Source organism: Typopeltis vanoorti, chromosome 7, assembly GCF_054136105.1.
Source record: "Typopeltis vanoorti isolate ZY-2024b chromosome 7, IOZ_Tvanoo_1.0, whole genome shotgun sequence".
Classification (NCBI taxonomy): domain Eukaryota; kingdom Metazoa; phylum Arthropoda; class Arachnida; order Uropygi; family Thelyphonidae; genus Typopeltis; species Typopeltis vanoorti.
This window is the reverse complement of record NC_143555.1, coordinates 14,415,516-14,438,046: the sequence shown is the minus strand read 5'-3', so window position 1 is coordinate 14,438,046 and position 22,531 is coordinate 14,415,516. Positions and strand designations below refer to the sequence as shown.

At 34.9% G+C, this 22,531-nt stretch overlaps 1 protein-coding gene across 5 annotated transcripts in view; it reads left to right on the top strand.

Annotated features, from left to right (window-relative positions):
• LOC150104496 (exosome complex exonuclease RRP44-like) overlaps positions 1 to 22,531 on the top strand; it is a 136,742-nt gene that overhangs the window by 37,694 nt on the left and 76,517 nt on the right. For all 5 annotated transcript variants that reach the window (XM_090395672.1, XM_090395670.1, XM_090395667.1 and 2 more), the window contains 2 exons: positions 7,011 to 7,124; positions 20,559 to 20,672. In XM_090395672.1, coding sequence (XP_090251798.1) covers positions 7,011 to 7,124; positions 20,559 to 20,672 — 228 coding nt within the window. The remainder of the gene's footprint in view (positions 1 to 7,010; positions 7,125 to 20,558; positions 20,673 to 22,531) is intronic.

Below are 22,531 nucleotides of genomic sequence, written 5' to 3'. Positions count from 1 at the left end.
GCAGGTTGCCGACCCCTGCCCTAGAGTTTACATTTCTTGTTCTTGTTGCCTGAATTACATCAGACAAACTTCAAGTCTAGAAATGGACAAAAAGAGAACATTGGAGACATCAACAACAGAGAGGACAGCTCTGGTCTAGCATTCCATTTTTCCAACACTAACCATAACATTGAATGGGATTAAAGTAATATGCCATACATAGAAGACGACTATGTCTCCTGCAACATTAAAGAAGCCACAGTAGTAATCCACTCACAAGGCACCCTAAACAGAAACCAAGGGATGATCCTTCATGATATCTGGAAATCACTCATAACGTCTCTCCACATATCAGTTTAATTTTGCAGTTAATTATAGGACGCACCTGCTGAACAGGGGTGCTTAAGAATCAAAGCTGTATAATTGAGAGGAGACCTCCACATAGCCTTTAAAGGAATGCGGAGAACTGACCAGGGCTTCTGACCTAATGTCTAATCCTCACCTTCTCATGGTTCACCCTGTTATCTATCTGGATACTGAACGAATGAGGATAGGCTAGCAATTTGGGATTTAGCCGACCAAATTGTATTCTTATTGGCTCAAACCAAGATATAGAATGATGGTACAACATGATAGAATTTCATGTTGGCTGGGGCGTTGCCCGATTAAACAAAGCCCCCATTCTTTTGGCCAGGGAACCAAGATGAACAGCGAAAAGTCATCTACTGGAACAAATCTGAAAGCACACCACAACTCAACATCACCAGAGTTAAAGATCGGTACTATCAACATAAGAGGCCTGAATGGCAAAGAAATGGAGCTAGCTGAGGAATTATATGAGTACCAGATCGATATAACCAGAGGTGACTGAAACAAAAAAGACAAAAACTGGTGAGATCTTTCTGAGCAATAAATAAATACAAAATGCTATATTCAGGCAAGGACAATCAAGGAAAAGGAGTAGCCATAGTATTCAACATTAAATACGAGGCTAATCTTGTTGAATGGCAGGCAGTCTCAAGTAGAGTGTGGGCAAACATCAGAATGGGGGAACTGGACAATGAGACTTATTTGTGCCTATGTTCCCACTGAAGGTTCTACTAAGGTAGAAGTGGAGGAATTTTTTTCAGGCTTTAGAGAAAACAACTGACACAATGAAAAAGGAAAAGTTGGTCCTTGTTGGAGATCTAAATAGCAGAGTAGGAAATGATCGTCAGACATACAAAAATATTTTGGGAAAATTTGGAGAAATGAGAAAAGCTAATAATGATGGCAAATACCTGTTGGATTTGCCATTGCTCAGAACATGGATTGGTTATTACTAACACCATGTTCCAACATAAAAATGTGCACAAATTCACATGGAGAGAAGAGACAAGATAAAGTCTCATTGACTATTTGATAGTGGTGTTTTCTCCCTGGTGCAGGACACCAGAGCGTACAGAGGATTTGAAATTGGAAGTGATCACTATTTACTCTTGAGCAGGATAAAATTGAAATTCATATTGAAAAGAATAACATGTAAGAAAGTTTTAAAGTGAATAAAAGTTGAGCAGTTCTCAGATGTGAACTGTAGGCTAAATTACACCAAGATTGGTGAAAAAAAAAAATGAAAAACGTTGACAACAGGAATGAAACCTTGGAGATTCAGTGGCAAGCCTTGAAGAAAACCCTGATTGATTCAGCCAGAGAGGCATGTGGTGAGGTTGTCTGCAAGGATAGTAAAATCAGAACTCCACAGGAAGTTAGAGGTTGTAGAGGAAAAGAAGAAAGCATATCAAAAGTTCCTGGCAAATAAGTCAGCTTGTGTGTTCTTAGAGAATACAGAGACAAATGTAAGAAAGCTAAACACTGTAAAACTAGCTAAAGAAAAGTAATGGGAGGACTTTGGCAAGAACATAGAAAATAAATATCAAGAAAGTGGCAAGATATTTGGAGTAGATGATATTCGACCAGAAATGCTGAAGTATGGTGGTATAAAAGTCTTACAGTGGCTTCATTGCATAGTTCAGAAGGCCTGGACAGAGGGATGAATTCCTGATGATTGGAGTAGAGCTCTAATAGTACCCATATATAAAAAAGGAAATAAAACTGAATGTGAGAATTACGGAGGTATTTCCCTACTGAGTGTTTCTGGCAAGATCTATGCAAGTATACTTAAGAAACGGTTGAGAAGAATTGTGAAAGAAAAGCTTGGTGAAGAACAAACCAAATAGAGGATTCAGGCCAAATAGAGGCTTTCAGGATCAGATCTTTGCTTTACGACAAATAGTTGATAAAGCATGGGAATATAACAAAGATCTGTATTTAAGTTTTGTCATTCTGGAAAAGGCATATGACAAGGTGCCAAGAGAGAAGCTATTCAATATTCTACAGTTATATGGTGTCAATGGGGCATTATATCAAGCAATACTTAGTCTTTATTTGAGTTGTAAGTCAACAGTTAGAATTGAAGGAAGTACAGGAAGATGGTTTAATGTTAAATCTGGTGTGATACAAGCATGTTCATTATCCACTCTGTTATTCTTATCTATATGGATCACATTATGGTATTAAACATGATATCAGAATTGGAGATGTTAATGTCAGCTCTTTATTTTATGTTATACTTCTAAATAAATCTGCTACAAGTTTGCAAGAATCCCTGACTGAATTGAATAACTGTTGTAATAGATATGGTATGAAAGTCAGCAATAAAAAGACATTGAAAATAGGTAAAATTGTTGAAAATGTCAACTGTGTTGCGAACAAGTAAAACCTGTGGAACAAGTAAAATATTTCACCTACTTAGACACGATTTTTAGTGAAGATGGTAAATTAAATCTGGAAATAGACAATAGAATTAACAAAGCTGGTATGGGAGGAAGTCAATTGAATACATACATATGGAATCAGAGAGAAATTAAGCAGAACACTAAATTAGCTGTATACAAGACAGTGTTCAAACCAGTTTTAACTTATGGATCTGAGAGTTGAGTCAGAAGTAAAACACTTGACCAAAGACTAGAGACTGCAGATATGACAGTTCTGAGAAAGATTAGAGACATAAACAGATGGCATCAAAGGCAATATCATATTAAAAATGAGGATATTAGGAAAGAACTTTACATTGTCAGCATCCAGGAATGCGTTAGCAGAGCTAATCTGAGGTGGTATGGTCACTTAAACAGAATGGACTAGGAAAGTTTAGCAAAACAAGTGTTCTCTACCAGGTTGGCAGGGAAAAGACCCAGAGGAAGGCCAAGATATAGGTGGATTGATATGGTACAAAGTGCCTTAGAAGATAGAAATATAAGATCTGATAATGTTGGAGTCTTGACAAGTAACAGACTGATTTGGAGGGAAATTGTAAATGGGAAGTTAGTAATGATGTAAATTTTTCATGTAGTACTATCATATCCTGTACACCCCTTGAGGGTACATGGCAGGTATTGGATGATGACGACTTGCTGAACAATGACTTACGAAGTAATAGCATCCACGCTCCATGTATTTTGTGTAACGGTTCCTATGAATTCGGTATTTTTCAGCTATGTGTTCATTCCTAATCTAAGGTCGTTTGTTTTAACTAGTCAGTTTCTAGTTGTATCAAATTCTGACCAATAAAAATCTAATTGCTGTTATCTTAATTATTTAGTGGTAGAAAATAACATTGATTATATGGAAATATAATCAAATTGGCTATTAAAAGTGTATCATCATTCAACAAAGTTTTTTAATTTTTATTAAACAAATATGATATAATTATGTTACTTACTGTTATTGAGATTGTTGAGCTTCTCGGCCTTTACAGAGTTGCTGGATATCTGGCTCAATATTGATCAACTTCAGTCGAGGATTGGCATACACACATGCTAAGATGATTTCTATATTTTTTTTTCGAAGGAGCGATGAAAATCCTTCTCATAATGATAGGTTGCAGAAAACTGCATGACAATTTTCGATGCTTCTTCAGATAAATCGGGAAATTCACTTCTCACTGAAGGCGAGATCCAGAATCGAGCCAAACAAACATAAATCATACATCACAGACTTGCATGTTCAGCCCAGTGTCACTTAAAAACTCAGATTCGATAAAACGAAAGGACTTTTTCTTGACTAAGCCTGAAATGGATCGTGAAACCGACAGAAATTTCTAAAATGTTTCAAAATTCTGTTTTGGAGTTTTGAAGTGGTCACAAACCCTTTCCAGAAACTCAGAATCAACAAAAAATACCATTTTCCACTAAAAAGGATTCAAATGTTGATAAAGGTGCAAATTGTCTGTTTTTTACATAACTTATCCACAATACCAGTTTTTTCTCGAATGCCTTTTATTTTGTCATATGCATCAAGAACAGTTGAAGAATTTCAACTTGAAGGGGGAGATTTAGATGATTTAATTTCAAAAAAAAATTTTAAAGATAGGATAGTATTGATAACCATGCTTCACCAACAAGGAGTGATGCAAAATCAAATCATGTTCATTTACAAATGTTAGAACTTCATGCCTTGTTAGTACTTTGCCCGTGGAAAGCCAGCAAATTTCAGAATGAAGCAAAAGTTGGATATATTCACTGCCCATTTCATTGCAGAGTACAGTACTGAAAATAACCTTTTATTTAACAGTCAAGCCTTGATAAAAATGAACTAGCTTTACAGCGTTGTGTAGGTTTTAAATTCTGGTGGCTAATGTATTCCTATGTATGAAACAATGTACCCAATTTATATCAGGAGCTACTTCCTTGACCTTAAAAACAACACCACTATGCCTGCCCATAAAGGTGCGAGCTCCATCCAAACAGAAGCTGATACATTTTTTCCCTTTGAATCCCTTTGTGTATTATGTAATTATTGAGAGCGTGAAATATTTCTTTTAGAGTTGTTCGGGTTGGCAAAGTTTTACAAAACAGAAAAATTGTCATGAATGTTGTTATCATGCACATATCTTGCATATCATATTAACTGCACATCATTTGTAACATCAGTATCGTCTATTTGTAACACATAAGGGCTCTTCTTAATTCTTTCGATTAACTGAGATTCTACGTCATCTGCCATATCATTAATTCTGCGACCGATAGTGTCATTTGAAAGAGTAATCAACTCAACATCTTTTAGTAACTTGTTGCCAAACATAGTTTTTACCATATCTTTTATAGAGTGGAAGTAGTAAATTTTCCCCGACAGAATGAGGTTTCCCTGTTTTCGCTATGCACTGGAAGCATCTTATCTCTTAAGCAAGCTTAAGAGATAAGATGCTTCCAGTGCCTTGCTATTCATCGAACCCATGGCCGAAACTATACCTTTCCCATGATTTAATGTCCCTAAGCGTCACTGAAAAAATTCATTTGGCTTATTTTTCACATCACAATGTTTAGTTTCTAACTGTCGTCGGAGTTTCACGCACTCATTTGACAACACTTCAAAACACATTGTGGTTTCTATTTACTTTCATCTCCACACCAAGTAAACAGAATTCTAAATATATCACAATTAGGGTTAGCATCACCTGCTTTCCTTTTTAAAGTCCTAGTTCCAAGCCACTTTCCCATTATTAAAAAAAAATGTTTCTGAAAAATACTGGGGTTAACTCATGACACACTTTTGTCCAAGTATCACTTAGCACTTCTGAAGATATACTGAGCCTTGGTTGAAGGAGGAAAATCTTCAATAATAAAAATCAATAAACAAGCAATTGGTTGAAATGTGGATAACACATGTTCACTTCAAATCTGACAGAACAGCAAGGGAAGATGGAAGAAATAAAACCATACTGTTGTTCACTTCACCCCTCTTTTATTACTAGTCATTCTGGCACTACAAATTATTGTAGCGGCAGAATTCTATGAATATTCTGCCGCTTTTTTTTTTTTTTTTCCCCAAGTATCCATTTTATTTCAATAATTTTTACTAATTTAATTTTCATTTGTTTTGTTTGGATAATTAAAATATATACTGTATTTGGTTTCATTTCTGGAAATTTTCTCTGTTCCGAGTTACGTAATTTCTTTCTTGCTTCCTTGCGGTTTGTGAGAGCATTCCAGTTACATTAGTTAGGTATTCCGGTTACTGGAATACATTCTAGTATTCCAGTTATGGATAGATAACATTTGGTCTAGGTGCTCTGGCAGACTGTTGAAGAAGCCTGCCCTGCTAGAATGAGATCAGTTTTGTTCTCACAGAACAGAAGATGTTAAAAATAAACTCAAGGAATTGAAAACTCAGTTGGCTGTAAATCCAGGAGGTCAAAAAGTCAGCTTCAATCTTTAGATGTCTGTATTAATAAACCATTTAAGAGATTTATGAAGGAGAAGTAGAACACTACATGAAGAAGACTGCTGGATGCAGTCTTCAGATTTTGAGGTTATGTCATCAGGTAGAAGGAAGAAGCCTAGCATTTCACAAGTTTGTGAGTTGGTCAAAGCTTCATAGGATGCTGTGAAAACTGACAATGGTTAAATCATATAAGAAGTAGTGCATTAGTAATGCACTGGATGGTTCAGAGGACAATTTATTGTATGAGGACTCTGATTCTGATTTAGAAGAGGTTTCAAGTGTCTCTTTATTTAGCTCTGGAGATGAATTTCTGGGTTTTGGTGAAGAAGATTAAAAGGTGGGTTCTCTTTCCTAGTTAGATTTGGTATTTGTTAAAAGTAGACCTACTTGCTACTTTATATTTGAAATACTGTAAATTCATTATAATATTTAGGGGCTTATATGCAGGCAACTACGGTATATTACTTTTTAAGTCTGCCAGCGGACCCAAGTTGAGAAACACCAATCTAACATGAAGAAATTTATAGGTGTCTATACAATGGGATTCAGATCATTTGTTTGGGAAGAGAAATTCACTTGACATTCAGGCTTGCTATAAATTTGATCATTAAACGAGTGTCGGTCATTCCATGTTATGAATCTTTAATAATATTCACTTACATAATTTCTGTTAAGATATTCGAAATGTATTTTTTCATAAAATATAATTTTAGATATTCCTAATGACAACTGTGCATATCAGTTACTAATTATTTGATTTACTTTCAAAATAGATACAGAACAGAGTAGATTTGAGACAGTTGGAAACTATTACTATTGATACTGTTGGTTGCACTTTAAAAGATGATGCTATAAGCTTATGTAAAGATGATAATGATCTCATTGAGGTAAATCTTTAATGATTTTTCTGATTAATTATTTAATTTTCAAACAGTATTGTTGCAATGTACTATTCAATCACTTAGCAAATTATTATTATTATTATTATTATTATTGTTGTTGTTGTTGTTCCGGGCAACTCCAAGGAGTCGACATACTCATCGAGGGAGGCCCTAACATCATGTCAAGAACAACTATTCGACATTCACACAGTATCTATCATACCTTGCCTTGAACTCATTCACGGTCGTAGCACCCACAACAGACTCTGGAAGCTTATTCCACTCATTCACCACTCTCCAAGTAAAAAACCTAGCTCTAACACCCTTGTCAACCATGCTCTTGCCCAGCTTCCATGCATGGCCCCTAGTCCTCCCACCACCGGTCATATTTTCAAAAATATCCTATGGATTAATCTTATAAAAACCCTTCAGTAATTTGAATGTCTCAATCATATCACCCCTCCTTCGCCTATCGTCCAATTTCTGCAACCCACAAATCTTCAACCTATTCTCATAAGGTTCATTCCACAGACCTGCTATCATTTTGGTCACTCGTCTCTGGACCCTCTCCACTTCTTCCCCATCACGAAGAAACCTTGGTGCCCATAACTGAGCACAGGAGTCTAGATGGGGTCTTATCAAGGCTCGATACAGAGGAACAACAACTTGTTTGTCTCTGCATGTTAAAGTATTTTTCAGAAGCCAAGTGATTTGGTGAGCTGTTTTAGTCACTTTTGCAATGTGCCCCCTAAACTTCAATTCACTATCCACCAACACTCCCAAATCCCTGGCGTCATCAATCTCCTGAAGTACGGTTTCACCAATGCAATATACTGCTATTCTTTTCACCCCAAAGTGCATAACCTTACACTTAGCCACATTAAATTGACATCCATTTTTCCTAGCCCAGTCCTCCAAACTATCCAAATCATCCTGTAAAATTTTGACATCCTGTGCACTCACAATTGCTCTACTCATCTTTGCATCATCAGCAAACAAGTGAACACTTTCTCTCAAATCCTTTCCTATATCATTGATGAACAAATTGAAAAGCACTGCTCCAAGAACAGAGCCCTGTGGCACTCCACTAGACAAAAGACGTCTTTTAGATTCCACTCCTGAATAAACCACTCTCTGGTATCTCTCCTTCAACCACCCTCCTATCCATCTCACCGACCCTATATCTATCCCCATCTGCTCCAGTTTACTGATTAGGGTTCCATGTGGTATCCTATCAAAGGCCTTGGCAAGGTCCAGTAGTATCACTGTAAACCCATTACCCCTATCCAGTTCAACCGTCACCGTATTATAAAACGTGACAAGTTACTGAGGCATGATCTACCCTTCACAAAACCATGTTGTCCCCCATACAATATCCCATTTTCATCTATCCAATCCTGTATTCTTTTCTTGACTAATTTCTCTAAGACCTTGACAATGATTCCTGATATGCTAATCGGTCGGTAATTTACAACAGCAGTCTTGGAACCACCTTTATGCAGTGAAACTATTTTCCCCTCTTTCCACCCCCTCGGGACTAACCCAGACCCGAGACTCAAATTAAACAAAATGGTCAAGGGTACTGACAATTCTTTAGCTGCTTCTCGTACAACACGAGCTGGTATACCATCCAATCCCACAGATGTATTGACATTGAGGTTATGCAACAGACTACTCACCTCCACTTCATTCACCACAATTCCCATATAATCTACTGGTTTATTCGTTTCTGCAATGTCACCACCTGGATGATATATACTTGCAAAGTGCTCACTCAGTAACTCAATTATATCAACTGATTCAGTTACCTCCCTACCATCGGCATTCTTTAAAATCATTCTGCCATGAACATTTTTCCTTTTACTTGCTACATATCTAAAAAAACTGTTTAGGATTCTCTTTAGCCTGCATGGCCAATGTTCTTTTGTAATCCTTTTTTGCTTTTCTTACCACACTCGTCACCCTTCTGGCCTGCGCCTTATACCGTTCATGTGCCTGCTGGTCACCTTTCTCCTTAAATTCCCTCCATAGTTGTTTCTTTTTTTGCAGCTCAAGCTTACTGGTGTTATTCATCCATTTAACCCCTACTTGATTTATTATTCGAACTCTAGGTATACAGTCAGCGATTGCTTCATTCAATCATTTCTTAACTACCTCCCATGCACTATCAACTTCTAGTCCTTGCAGTTGTACATGCCATGGCACTGATTTCTCATTTCCTCATTCTCCCTACATTTTCTACACACTTTCACTCCTTTATCATCATATAACCACACTCCGACCGCACTCTGCAAAGCATACATTTCGCAGCTAGTACACTGACTCGTTTCTTTTATACTACCATTCTTTGATAAAGATGGCGATCCATCATTACTGGCTGCCATTTTCTAACCGGAGCCATAATTATTTGCAACGTATTTTATCAAATTATAAGTTATAACACACCAAAAACACACAAACAGACACATTAAAATACGCAAGGCAAACAAAACTACTCAATATTAAGTAAATTTATCAACGATAACTGAAAATGGTTGAATTGGCCACCATATGTCACATGTAATACTTGTTATGTCATAACTGGCATCATACTGTATAGTTGATGATAGAGCAGGAAATAATTATGTTAAAAAAACAAATTAATTTTAAAGGTGGCAGTAAAGAAACACAAAGTGACGTTGATGGTGAACAAGTGTGTGACTGGTGATAAAATAGCCCGAGTGAATAGTTCCACATATGGACATATATTGTTGGTATGAAAAAACGGATAACAAAAGACACCTTAGAGGTGAGGTGAACAAGAAGATGCACTCAATTTTATTTTCCTGAAGGTAAAATAAATATCATGATTGAGGTGTTGATATGAGGAGTAAGTGAACAAAGGAGTTGGTAGTGGTGGTAAGGACAAAAGACTTGACTGGTAACAAGGAGACTGTATGATTGGATATCAGGAGGTTGTTGAGAAGGATAAAAGATAATAGTGTGATATAATAGATGAGGCAGGGAGCAAAGATTGTGAATGATATGTTAGTTGAATTGTGTGAAGAGAAAGGAGTGCAGTTTGTTAATGTGTGGAATGAGTTTGAAGGAAGAATTGAGCTGTGATCAACTGCATTCGAATGCTTTTTGGTAGGGAAGGAGAAACTGAAGTGTAGCATGAGTGTAGAGAATGAAAGAACAAGTCTGCAGGACAAAGAAGGAAACTGGGAGACTCAAAGTAGACAGGGGAACATAGCATGAGTAAGGTTCATGCTCCAAGAGGATGTGAATGCATATGTAGACAAAAAAAAAAAAAGCGGATGACCTGGGATCTAGGGGAAACAGCTGGATTTGAGAAAGGTTCTCAGATAAAGGTTCTCAGGAAAAGAAATGGCTTTGAGGGAAGTGTAGAGAAGTCACATCTAATAATAGTTATCAGTTGAAACTTGTTATAGATCCAGGAGTGAATGTTAGAAGTATCAGAAACAAGGGAAATGAAAAGGTTGCATTGATTGAGTTCATTCACCCAGAAACTTTTAGAACAAATGAGACATGGTTGGATGAGGATGACATCCTGACAGGAAGAGAGATGGGCATGGTATATTATTGTTATATGGACACCTTCCCAAAGTGTGAAGACTCATTGCTGGAGACCCCATCTATCCACACACTGTCATGCCTCTCCTTGAACTAAGTAACAGACAAAAGCATGTACAACTTACTCTAGCAACCTGCTCCACTTATTTGCAACTCTCCAAGCAAAAAAATTAGTCCTCACACCCCCCTTCTATAATCCACACACTCTCAATCTATCATAAAGGAAGATTACTCAAGCCACTTGCCTTCGAATCCTCTCTGCTGCTTTCTCATCCTCAAGAAACCCTGGGACTTGAACAAAGTAAACCAGATTTGGGCATATCAAAGCCTTATTTGAGAAATAACAACTTAATGTCTTCTTTGATAGCCAAGTAATCTTGTACTCTAAACTTTAGATTTCATGAAGATAGAGTAAAAAGGGAGGTGGAATACTATTGATAGAAAAATATAATAGAAACAGGAAAAAAAAAATAGAAAAATCTGCATACAAGGTAGAGATGAAAGGAGGAAATGGTGGTTTAGAGGAAGTATGGTATGAAATAGAGGTGAATAGAATGAAATGCTTCATTGGATATTGATCGACCTGGTAATGTGTAGGGTAATGACCAGGAAACGTATAAGCAAAAGGGAAAAGGGTGATCATTATGGATTTTAATTACAGCAGTGTATAGATTGAGATAACAAGATAGCAACCAGAAATTAAGTAAATTAGTTTCTTCAGTTTTTGAGGGATAACTAACTCAGGTAGTATGTTAGAGGTCACATGAGGATTGATAGACCCATTTATAATAACATGCTCTGAAGATAAAATCAAAGACTATATTGTGAGGAAAGAGTATATGTGGAACTATAAAGCTAATGATCATGAGAAGCTCAAGAGAGACAGCTTGTGGCTATAGCATGGAATGACATCTGCTTTGACATTTGTTTAATTTCTGTCTTATCAAGTGGTAAAGAATTGTAAGAAAGGCAAGATTGTACTGCTTAATAAAGGAGGTGACAGAGTTGAAGCAACCAGTTATAGGCCAGTTTGTATGTCAGGTGTTGTGGTTAAAGTGGTGAGAATGAGGATCCAGAATAGGATTGACAACAATGGTATTATCTTTGATGGACTGCACAGATTTGCTAACGGGAAGTCATGTTTAAATATACTCGCTTATTACAATAAGGTGACAGCTTTACTGCATAATAAATTGATACTCAAACTGCAGCAGACGGGATTGGATTTTAGACTAGTGTATTGGTTGGAGATTGGCTGTCTGATAGTGTATGGGAGAGCCAATCATTAGTGGTGTGCTTCAGGGGTCTGTTTAAGGACAATTGCTGTTTAGCCTGATATCTGAATTGAAATCATCCCCATGATATTGGGGATGATTTCAGTTCGGATATGCACTCGTTTCTAGATGATGCAATGTTGGGATGAGGAGTAGAACAGAAGTTGAGGCCTTTCAGGAAGATGTGATCAGACTTTGGTGGGCATGAGCATGGGGATGCTAGTTCCATGTTGCAAACTATAAGGTTATAAAATTTTGAAAACAGATGGGATGCAGAATTTACTTTTGGTTGGGAGATCTTTGGGTTGGTGATGGTAGATAAAATTCTCAAATTGTCAGAATTGCGAAGACAACACCACGAATTCTGGTAATGATGCAGAGGACACCAACTTGAAGTATGGAGATTCAGGTTCTATTGTAAATGGCTCTGATTAGGTCACATGAACTACTATGCATAGATTTGGTCACTAGGTTTTCAAAAAAGGACGAAGAAATGTAGAGTCCAGAGGCAATTGAATTGAATAGTCTCTGGAATGTTGATGAAAAAGGTTGTAGTGGATAGGAGGAGGAGGGGTGATATGATAGAGAAGTTACAAATTGGTAAGGGGTTGCTATTGGATTAATGTTGAAGTTTTTCATAAACTGATGGGAGATCAGGGAAGAACAAGAGATCTGCCTGTGAAAGCTATAGAAAGGTGTGAAGAGGGGAGTGAGAAGCAAGTTTTTTGCATGGTGATTTATGAATGATTGGAATGCCTTGCCTGAGAGTGGTATCTGTGGACAGCCACATTCAGGAAATGTTTAAGGCATGGTATCATGAGCTGCATGTATGACAAGGGATATGCTAGAAATATTTCACTACATACAGGTTTATGATGGTGATAATATAAGAGATCTAAGCAGACCACAATAATAGTACTTCTGGGTGTTAAATATTATAATCTTTATTCTTTTCATTTTTCTCATGAGACCTTTTGTGGAAACATGTACTTGTAATTACTTATTTACATACAATAACAATATGATCTTTGTGGAAACAGCCACTCCACATGAGAGGTTCTTTGAGTTTTTCTGTTATTAATAAGGGAATACCATGAGCAGACATAAATGCAAAATTAATAACAGAAAAACTAAAGTAAAAAATTATTTAATAGTATAATTTTCGCCTGTGTGTCACAAGCATCTTTAGTACATTTTAAGCCAAATGAACAATAACTGACAATTCCAAAAAAGCGCTACCTAAGTAGCTAAAAAGGGCAATAAAATTTCCTAACACACACACAAAAAAAAAATATTATATATATACAATAAAAAGTTGGGAAAGATTAGCTGATTTATAAAGTACTATCTCCCATAAAGGGAAATAGTACTTTACTATCTCCCATAAAGGGAGATAGTAAAGTACACAGATCCGATGACTTACGTGGATACACGTAAGCCATCGGATCTGTTTAAGTTAGGAGAGTGGAGTAAAGTTTCACATGTTTCTTTATAAAGCTGTTCTATGAGGAACTGGCTTTTGTGAAGGACTGGTCTTTTTCCAATTAACTATGTCTAGTGGTGATGGCATGTTCTGCAAGTCCCAACTGTTCAGGTTTAAGGTAATGAATATAAGACTGGTGTTCTTCTAGCTGAATAGAGGCAGATCTTCCTGTTTGTCCGAAATAAGATAATCCACAGGAGCAAGGAATCTGGTAGACACGATAATTAAGATGTGGAAGCTTGTCCTTAAGAGAAGCGAGAAAGGTGGAGATTTTTCTGAACGGTCGAAAGGCAACAAAGATATTCAGTGGTTTTAAAACTTTTGCTATGCGTTACTTCTTCCTTTCTAATGGATTCAAGAATTCCTTCATTAAAAGAGCTCTGAGTAGTTTTAACGTCTTCCTCTTCAAATACAGAAGAAATAACGTGCATTCCTATCCCTTATGTACAAGCATTAGTGAACATATATTAGTGAAGAAATAGTACTGTGAAAAGAATTAGAGATGATAAAGGTGACATGAAAACTATCCTTGAGGTATGGAGTAATTATTTCAAAAAATTCCTAAATGAAACAATTGCTGACAGCGATTGTTTCACTATGGTGACTGCTATGATTAGTGATAGATGGACCAGCTATCTCTGATTGGCTACCGGTGGAGATTGAACTGCCCACTCAGTCTCCAAAAGCTAGATAGGGTATAAAGGCCCTGCATACTCCCTATAAGGGAATAAAAGGTGTTAGCTTATTTATTTTATTTATTTTTTTGTAAATGGAGAACTTATAGAACAAGTAAAACATTTCAGCTACTTAGGCACAGTTTTTAGTGAAGATGGTAAATTAAATATGGAAATAGACAACAGAATCAACAAAGCTAGTATGGTGGGAAATCAATTGAATAAATTCATTTGGAATAAGAGAAATTAGTCGTAACACTATCAGTATACAAGACTGTGTTCAAACCAGTTTTAACTTGCGGATCTGAGAGCTGAAGTTAAATTGAAATTAAGGGTTAAGTAGAAAATAAAGGACAGTATCAGATTTGATTTAGATCCTATAAATGAAGCATTTAAAACAAGTTTGGAAGAAATTAAAAACTTTGGAGAAGACAGGAACTGTGAAAAACAATCTACATTATAGAAGCAGAAAAAGAGTTAATAATTGCTACTTGGAAAGTTTCTGACAGAGGCAATGACTGAGTGTATTCCAAAGGGCAGAAGATTAAATAAGGTAGGTGTAAATTGGATCACCGAAGAGATAAAGTGTGCAGTCTGGAAGACAGACGTTGTTGAGATGGATGAGTGGAGATAATCAATTATATGAGAAGTATGAAGAATAAGCAAGGAAGGTGACAGTAGCAAAACTGCAGTATGAACAGCAGTTAGCAAATGATGCCTAAAATAAATGCATATATATAATATATTTTATATTTTGCAAAGGCATTTGGTAGATTGTCACATGACAAATTGACAACCTTCTGATAAGTATTCTCCACCTCTCACTTCCTGATATAATATATCAGGAAGTAAGATGGTTAAAAGTTTATTTTCCACTTAGTTAGACTATAATAAATTTAGTTTAATCCTTTATCCAAGTGTTAGCAAACAAAGTTTGCACCTTAAGACACTTCAATACTGAGGCAACTCATTGCAAAGGTGGATTAAGCTATCATCACTCCTGTCTCAGTATTATCTCCCATAATGCAAAGCACATCTAGGAGATGTGCTTTGCATCTTTGCACAGTTGCTTAATATCGTCATCACTGTTATGCAAAAATTTTCAAAATTCCTCCCATCAGAATTCAGTTTCCATCAATCTCTGTTATATATTTATGACTTTTGAGTCACTTGTCTTTACATGTACTGTGTTACTTGGAATTTGCTTTGCTGTACTAGGAGATTTCATCGTTTTTTGTTTTTTTTCTGCACAATTTGTCTCTTTCCAAAAATAAAAGTTTCACATCTGTGAAAATAAATAATCAATCCTGAAATGACGACAGATTTTTTGCAATGAATATATAGTAATAGTAAATTTTCTTCATTTACTGACAATATAGATTCTTTTTCGTGATTTTCAAATGTTTGTTTGCATTTAAAATATTTTGTTAAATATTTATATATTTAAATAACATTTAGTGAAATAAATATGACATTTTGCTTTCTTTCTTTGCAAAATACCTTTATGTGGATAGTCATATTTCAATATTCAAAATTAAGTGGATATTGAATACCACATTTCAATTTTAGGAATGATTTTTATTTTTTTTTATGAGCAACAAATGATTATAAACTGCATTACTCGGTTTCTGATATTGTGCATTTTTTAGTATCAAAAATTTATACCTAATGATATTTTATCAGACTTGTTGCTACAGATTTTTTTTTTTGTAGGATGCGCATTACTATAATATCCAGTGCTTAACCACTGTAGATATTTTGAAAATATAATAGGAAAGATATCCTGTATGGAATGATTCAAAATTTATGCTCATTTTTGAGATTTTTTTTTTACTGCAACTCCCCTCCTCTCCTGTCCTGGAACTTACTTACATAACAACTTTAAATTTCTACTGGTTTGAAAGCTTTCAGACAGCATTCAAAATCTCTTATTTCAGTTTACCGTTTTGACCAAAGAAATAAAGCAATAATATTGTGTATTCGAAGCTTCTAATTCTGTACTCTTTCTTTGCATCTGAAATCAGCTGTTCAGCGGTCTGCCGAAATTATTTTAAGATTTAGAAATACTATGCTATATTTTCAATATATAAAACTGTTTATGCATACTACACAAAAGAAAGTTCAGTAGTATTATTTTTGTTTGTTTTTATTTTAAAAAAATTTAAATATTACTACTTCTGCTGCTGGTTGCTATTTCTGAAATAATCTACTTCTTAGAAATACTTGATAAGATTCTCTTAGCTGGAAGAAAAGCTAAAGGCTTATTACTCTCAGTGCTATTGAGAAAGGAAAGAGAGAACACTAAAGTTCCTCAAGCTGTAGTGCAGAATAAATCAAGAATGTTGTTTCCTTTTCGATTGTTGATTACAGATATCCTAACAGAAATACTGATATTTCTTTTATTCTGATACATTGTTTATGCCAATAATTTCTTAATTTATAATGATCACTTTCATGTTTATTATCGAAAAATTATAAATTATTTCATATTATTATCTTGAAAAAGAGGATTTGAATTATTTTAAAAGAAAAGGTGCATATGCATTTCATAATCTTTTGCTGTTGTTTTTTTTTTGGGGGGGGGGGGGTATAGACCTTTTCAATTTGCAGATATTTCAGAGAATATTTGATAAATTGTTATCTAAACAACTGTTACAAACGTAAATCACTTGGGGAACATACCCATTCATTTTAGTGTAAAATAGTAGCAAAGGTTTAGTTACTTTAGATATCTAACTTAGAAGAAAATGTTATGTCTGCTGATATTAGAATGTTATGTGAATAATTTTTTCTGACGTGATTTCTCTATTCATTATAATGTAACCAATTTCCAGATTTTTTCCCTCCTGCAGACTCCATGTTATATGCAGTGATTTCTTCTTTGTACTAAAAGAAAAAAAAAATCAGATAACAGAAGAAAAATATGTAGCATATTCTTTACCATTGGCTCAATTTATGATGTTCTTTCTTTGTGTTTTGAAGAGAAAGTGCAAATGAGTTTTTTCTTACTATTTTTGCCATTATAACATGTGATATAATTATAAGAGTGACATTTTTATTACAAAACTTATATATATATATATATATATATATATATATATATATAAACATCTCTGAAACAAGAAATTTGGTTCCCATATCACATCACTGTTGAGTGTTGGCAAGGTGAAAATTTTCATGTTGTTATTTATATATTTTATTTATTTATTTATTTTTTTGCTGAAATAATTTTCCTGGAATACTCTTTCCAGTTCAATGGGAACTGGAAAGAATATTCCAGTTCCTCTTATATTTTATTCCTTAGAAAATATAATTCTGTGTTATAAAAAGAACTTAAAAATTTGGCCTCAAGATGAAAAGTAAACAGTACATTCACACATCCCTCCATCAATATTTATAGTTCTGAAAAGAAACATTTCTTATTTCATACTGTTCAGAATTTAAAATTCTTGAAAAGTGTGGAATACTAACCAACTCCCACGGAGAAGCAGAACAATGGAACATGCAGCACACTGAAGAGCCTCGAGCAATATCTGAATATTTTACAGGCAGAAATTACTTGTTTGGTTTTTCCATCTTTCTTTATTCTGATTGAAGGATGACAGTGATTTTAAATATTAATTTCGCCTATAACTGAATATCACATTTCTGATTTATAATAATCAGGAAATATGTATATTTTCTGATTTATGATTTGCTAATTTATAATAATCACCACATGGTTTCTGTATTGAAAAATGAAAGTTATGTGGAGCAATTACTAGAGAGAAATAAATTAAATAAAAACTGTACCTACGTTTCATAACAGTTTTCGGGTGTGTGATAGTGATGAACAGGGGGGGTTAGACTATCAAATGCGAAATAAAGTTCAATTCGATTGTAAAAATATGGAAATGAAATTTCACAGTTGATATACATATTTTGAATGATAAAATATAAGCAAATGTATTGCTTACTTTAAAAATTGGAGTATAATATCTGACTTACACAGAAAATATATACATATAAATTCAAATCATAGCTGTTAATTTCATTTGGTAATGACCAATTATACAAGGAAACCAAGAAAGTGAAAGTACAAAGAACAGTCTAGTATTATTATTCGTGACACCTCTAAAGAAAACAAATTAGTGATATGATTAAAGAATTTCATGTTATTCTCTATAAAGCAAAGTTACTCAAGCGTGTCCTAAAGGAAATCTGTGAAGTATTATTCGATTTCAATGATTTAGAATAACAATAAAAATAATATAATCTGGAACGTCGGCAGCCAGTTCTATTTTTTTTTAAAATAATATTTCAAATAATTATCGTGAATTAATTTCTTTGAGAACAAATTAAATGTTTTGTAGAGTAAGCGATTAGAAAAAAATTAGCACAAAAAAATTAATAATAAAATTAGTTCTCCAAGGTAAGACTATATTTAAGTGAAGAAATTATGCAAGGATCTTTATTTTGTCCAGACATTAAAATTGGATTGTAAATAAAAAGAGAAAACAAAAATATAAATAATTTCTCTATTTTTAGTCTATCCTATATAACTAAGATCCAGTTATATAGAATAAGGAAGTGCGTTTCTTGTTATATGGCAACTGAGGCAACTACGAACGTGAGATAATCCGATTAACCGTTCTCTTCAGCTTGAGGGTTTATCACAGCTTCTAATGGACATGGCGGTCAAATTGCACTTCTTATCCATGTCCTTTCAACAGGTGGGCTGAATCATGTCCAGATTTAGCTGGACATCTATAGACGTCCAGGCTGTTTGGGAGGTTAATTATTCCTCTTTTTCAAGTATTGAACCAGCCTTCTTATACAAATCTCAGCTTCCTTTAAACCTTAAACTTCTATGTAAAACATTTAAAAGACATCCTGTTCTCATTCATACTCTCAGCCCCATCATTTTGAGTTTGCTATATATGCAGCATGTGATCTAATCCTGAAATGAAGAAATATTACCTCCCATTTTATTTAACATAAGTAATCTACATCCATGAACTAAATTTACTATGGAAATAGAAAAAGACGAAATTATTCTTAGATATTCCATTCCTCCACTCATCATCAGGTGAGTTATTTGCTGTCATTTATTGAAAGCATCTCAGTTTACATCTCAGGCCTGACTCATGGAAAATTCCCAAACGTGATTGGCTGATCAAATTAGTTCAAGATCATGACGAATTAAAACAATTGTTTCATAATTTAAAAAAAAATAATTAAATACTTTTAAAAACTCAAATTAGAGTACAATTAAAAACATTGTAGCATTTCAAAATTCTAATTTTTAAAAGGAATTTTAAGATAGTAGACTAAATAACATTCCTGTATATGCATTGAGATACAACCAAGTTAATTAAATCTTTTGGCTCTTGTGTTGCCCTCAGCAATGTTTAGTGTTGGTTCAGCTTTTGCCTTGCCAAGTTATTCAGTGAATAGTGTACATTTGTAAATTTATAAAAACAATAAAAAATATTCTTCAAATAACAATTGCAAAAAACTGATAACCATGTCAAATTCAAAGGAAGCAAAAGGTGTGAAGCGAAAACGAACTGCTAGCTGCTTTAAAAGTGAATGGCTGGATGAAATAGTGAAAACTGCTACGCCAAAAGCTCATGAGTTGATAAACATTCAGCTGTGTGAAATATTTATGTATGATGCTACAATTGGTGTTGTTTGTATTTATTGTCGTGATGCAAAGGTTGCTGGGGATTTTGCTAATGGGAAGAATAATATACACACACACACACACACACACTTAGAATCTTATCTAGTACAGTCGATATCATGTTTGCCCCAGATCAAGTCCTGCCCAAGACTTGTGAATTGTGATTTCCAACTGTTTACTGGGGAGGCTACTGCCATGTGTAGGAACACTGTGGGGAGTTGGGGTGACCTGGCTGTCCCATTGACACCCAGAAGGTAAAGAGTGAAGTAAAATCTTTTAACTTTTTTTACTTAAATGATTAGTATTGCGACTCGTATGGGTGCATGCCTTCTTTTCAAAAGCAGGCAAATTTTGCACACACACAAATTTCTGTAGACACAGAAAAAAATTTTTCTGTGAGTGTCTACAGAGAGAACATTGATTCTGAGGTTGTTAAAATCCATTCACATTCAAATAACTTTTATAACAGTATGATGTTATAAGTGTTCTATTTTATTATTAGTTATTGTTAATCTCTTATTGTGCTGAATTTATAAATGAAACTATCATGGGTATGTATAAGGAAAAAACAGTGTATGTGAGCTTTGGTGCTATCTGCAGGGTGTCTTGGAATGTATCCCCCCACGGAATGGGGGGAAAACTACTGTATTCTCTTTTTCCTCCAGTTATATAATTATCTAAAAATTATTTCATAACTATATTAAAGGTTCAATACTGAATATATTTCTATAATTTTCTAAATTAATGAGTTTATAATTCCTTCATTAGTTGTATCTGCATGTTTACGATTTGACTTTGTTGGTAACGGAGGGATCACTAGTTGACAGACAAGCAATGAAGAGAGGGATATCATTGTATAAAATTCCTGGATTAAAGACAAATGTGAGTTTTTTGTTTACATTCTTAACATCATTTTGTTTTTCATTTATGAAGGTATGCTACTTGATGCTCTAAATAGCTGTGTATTCAATGTTGTTCCTTTTGCAATTCTCACTATCAGATGAGATCTAATCTGGTTTCATCTGTGCTATGCGTAGATTTATTTGTTTAGATCTTTTTTTGATGCAGAAGTGGTGGAGATAATTCAGAAATAAATGATCAAGATGATAATCACCGTGGAGTGATTTTTATAAGGATTGCTTTCATACTATTCTTATAGCTTTGTGGGCTATATAATTCAGTTGAGCAGCAGAAACATTGGGAATTTTTAAGAGTTGAGAATAGTAGAAAGGGTTGTCTGAAGCAGTTGTTTTTTTGTTATTAAATGAGTTAAGGAGAAATAAGGAACACCCTCAGTCATCAATGATGACTGAGGGTGTTCTGCAATGAGGTTTCAGTTCCCATGAAGATATTTGTGTAATGATATTATTTTTTATACAGGTTAAAAAATGCACACAATCACAATTCATTTCAATGTGGAAGGGAACAGACATGTCTAATGTCGCTCCTGTCTTGGATATTGTGCAGTTTAGTTCTTCAGTCAACTTCACAGCATAATCATAAGCACCTGATCTATCAGGTTATAAAATTAGTTTTTTAAATTTGCAAAGCTAGGCAGTTATTTTAAAATTTTGTTGTTCCTTTTGTTATTCCTACAGTGGTATGCCTTTGAGGTCTGGGAATTCATGATAACTTAAGTTTTCCTGAAAGCAATGCTCAATAAAAGCTTGAGCAGCATTGATATATCACCACCGGCAGCCTAGGCTCAGAAGGAATTGGTTAAAGGGTACAGGATTCCAATAATCAAGAAAAAGATGCTAACCACAGCTCCAGAGAAAGAAAAGACATTGGTCTCCCTCTCGCCGAAAACAACGAACCAATGTCAGTATTTTCTCTCTCTCTCTCTTTGAAACACTCATGTCAACATTGCATCTCCTCCACATAAATAACTGCTACTTGGATGATGACCATCATGTGTACAAACATACAACTAGCCAACTTCATTTTCCAGAACAACGGAATAGTAATTTTCGCAATTAAAAATACCTAGATGCAATGGCATAGCATGTCCCACCAAAAAATATAACCCACATTTCAACAGTCCCAATCTTTGGCCAGGCTGATGCTATCAGCACCACCCATTCATCTCCTTTATTCTAGATACTCCTGGCATTATTAAAAAGCATAAAAATGTCACTGTTTCTATACCTATCATTATCCACGCCAGACTCCACTGGATTCAGCATGGCTACATGATGCCTTCCCCCCAAGCACTTGTACCCACCCACAAGAGGCCACTCATGCTACCATCCACTCTGGTAATTCTAGTTTCCCTGCATTAATACATAGTCTCATTCAGAAAACAAAATGGCCTTCCTCATTCAAATGTAAGCGGTCCTTGCATACAGTTCCCTTCTGGCAGAAATGCCGTCCAAGCATCCACATATTCTAATCCTCTCTTCTGACATTCTGGCTCTTATGCTATTCATCATTACTGCTCTTGTGCTCAGCTCATCATTACTGCTCTTGTGCTCAGCTCATCATTATCATGCCTGGGCAACACATACTCACGAGTTGAAAAAATTATTAAAAGAGAAAGGGTTACTAAGTTTGTAGACTGTTGTCTAAGTACCACGTTACATGAGGGTTACCTGTAGTCCTTAAATGGGGACATGCCATTAGCAATTGGAGCTGCTGTCATAATTCAAATAATGCCAAGGAACTCCTATGACTAAATACTAAACTAAACACCACTATACTATGCTATATGCTCTACCGTAAGCTGATTTACTTACGCCATA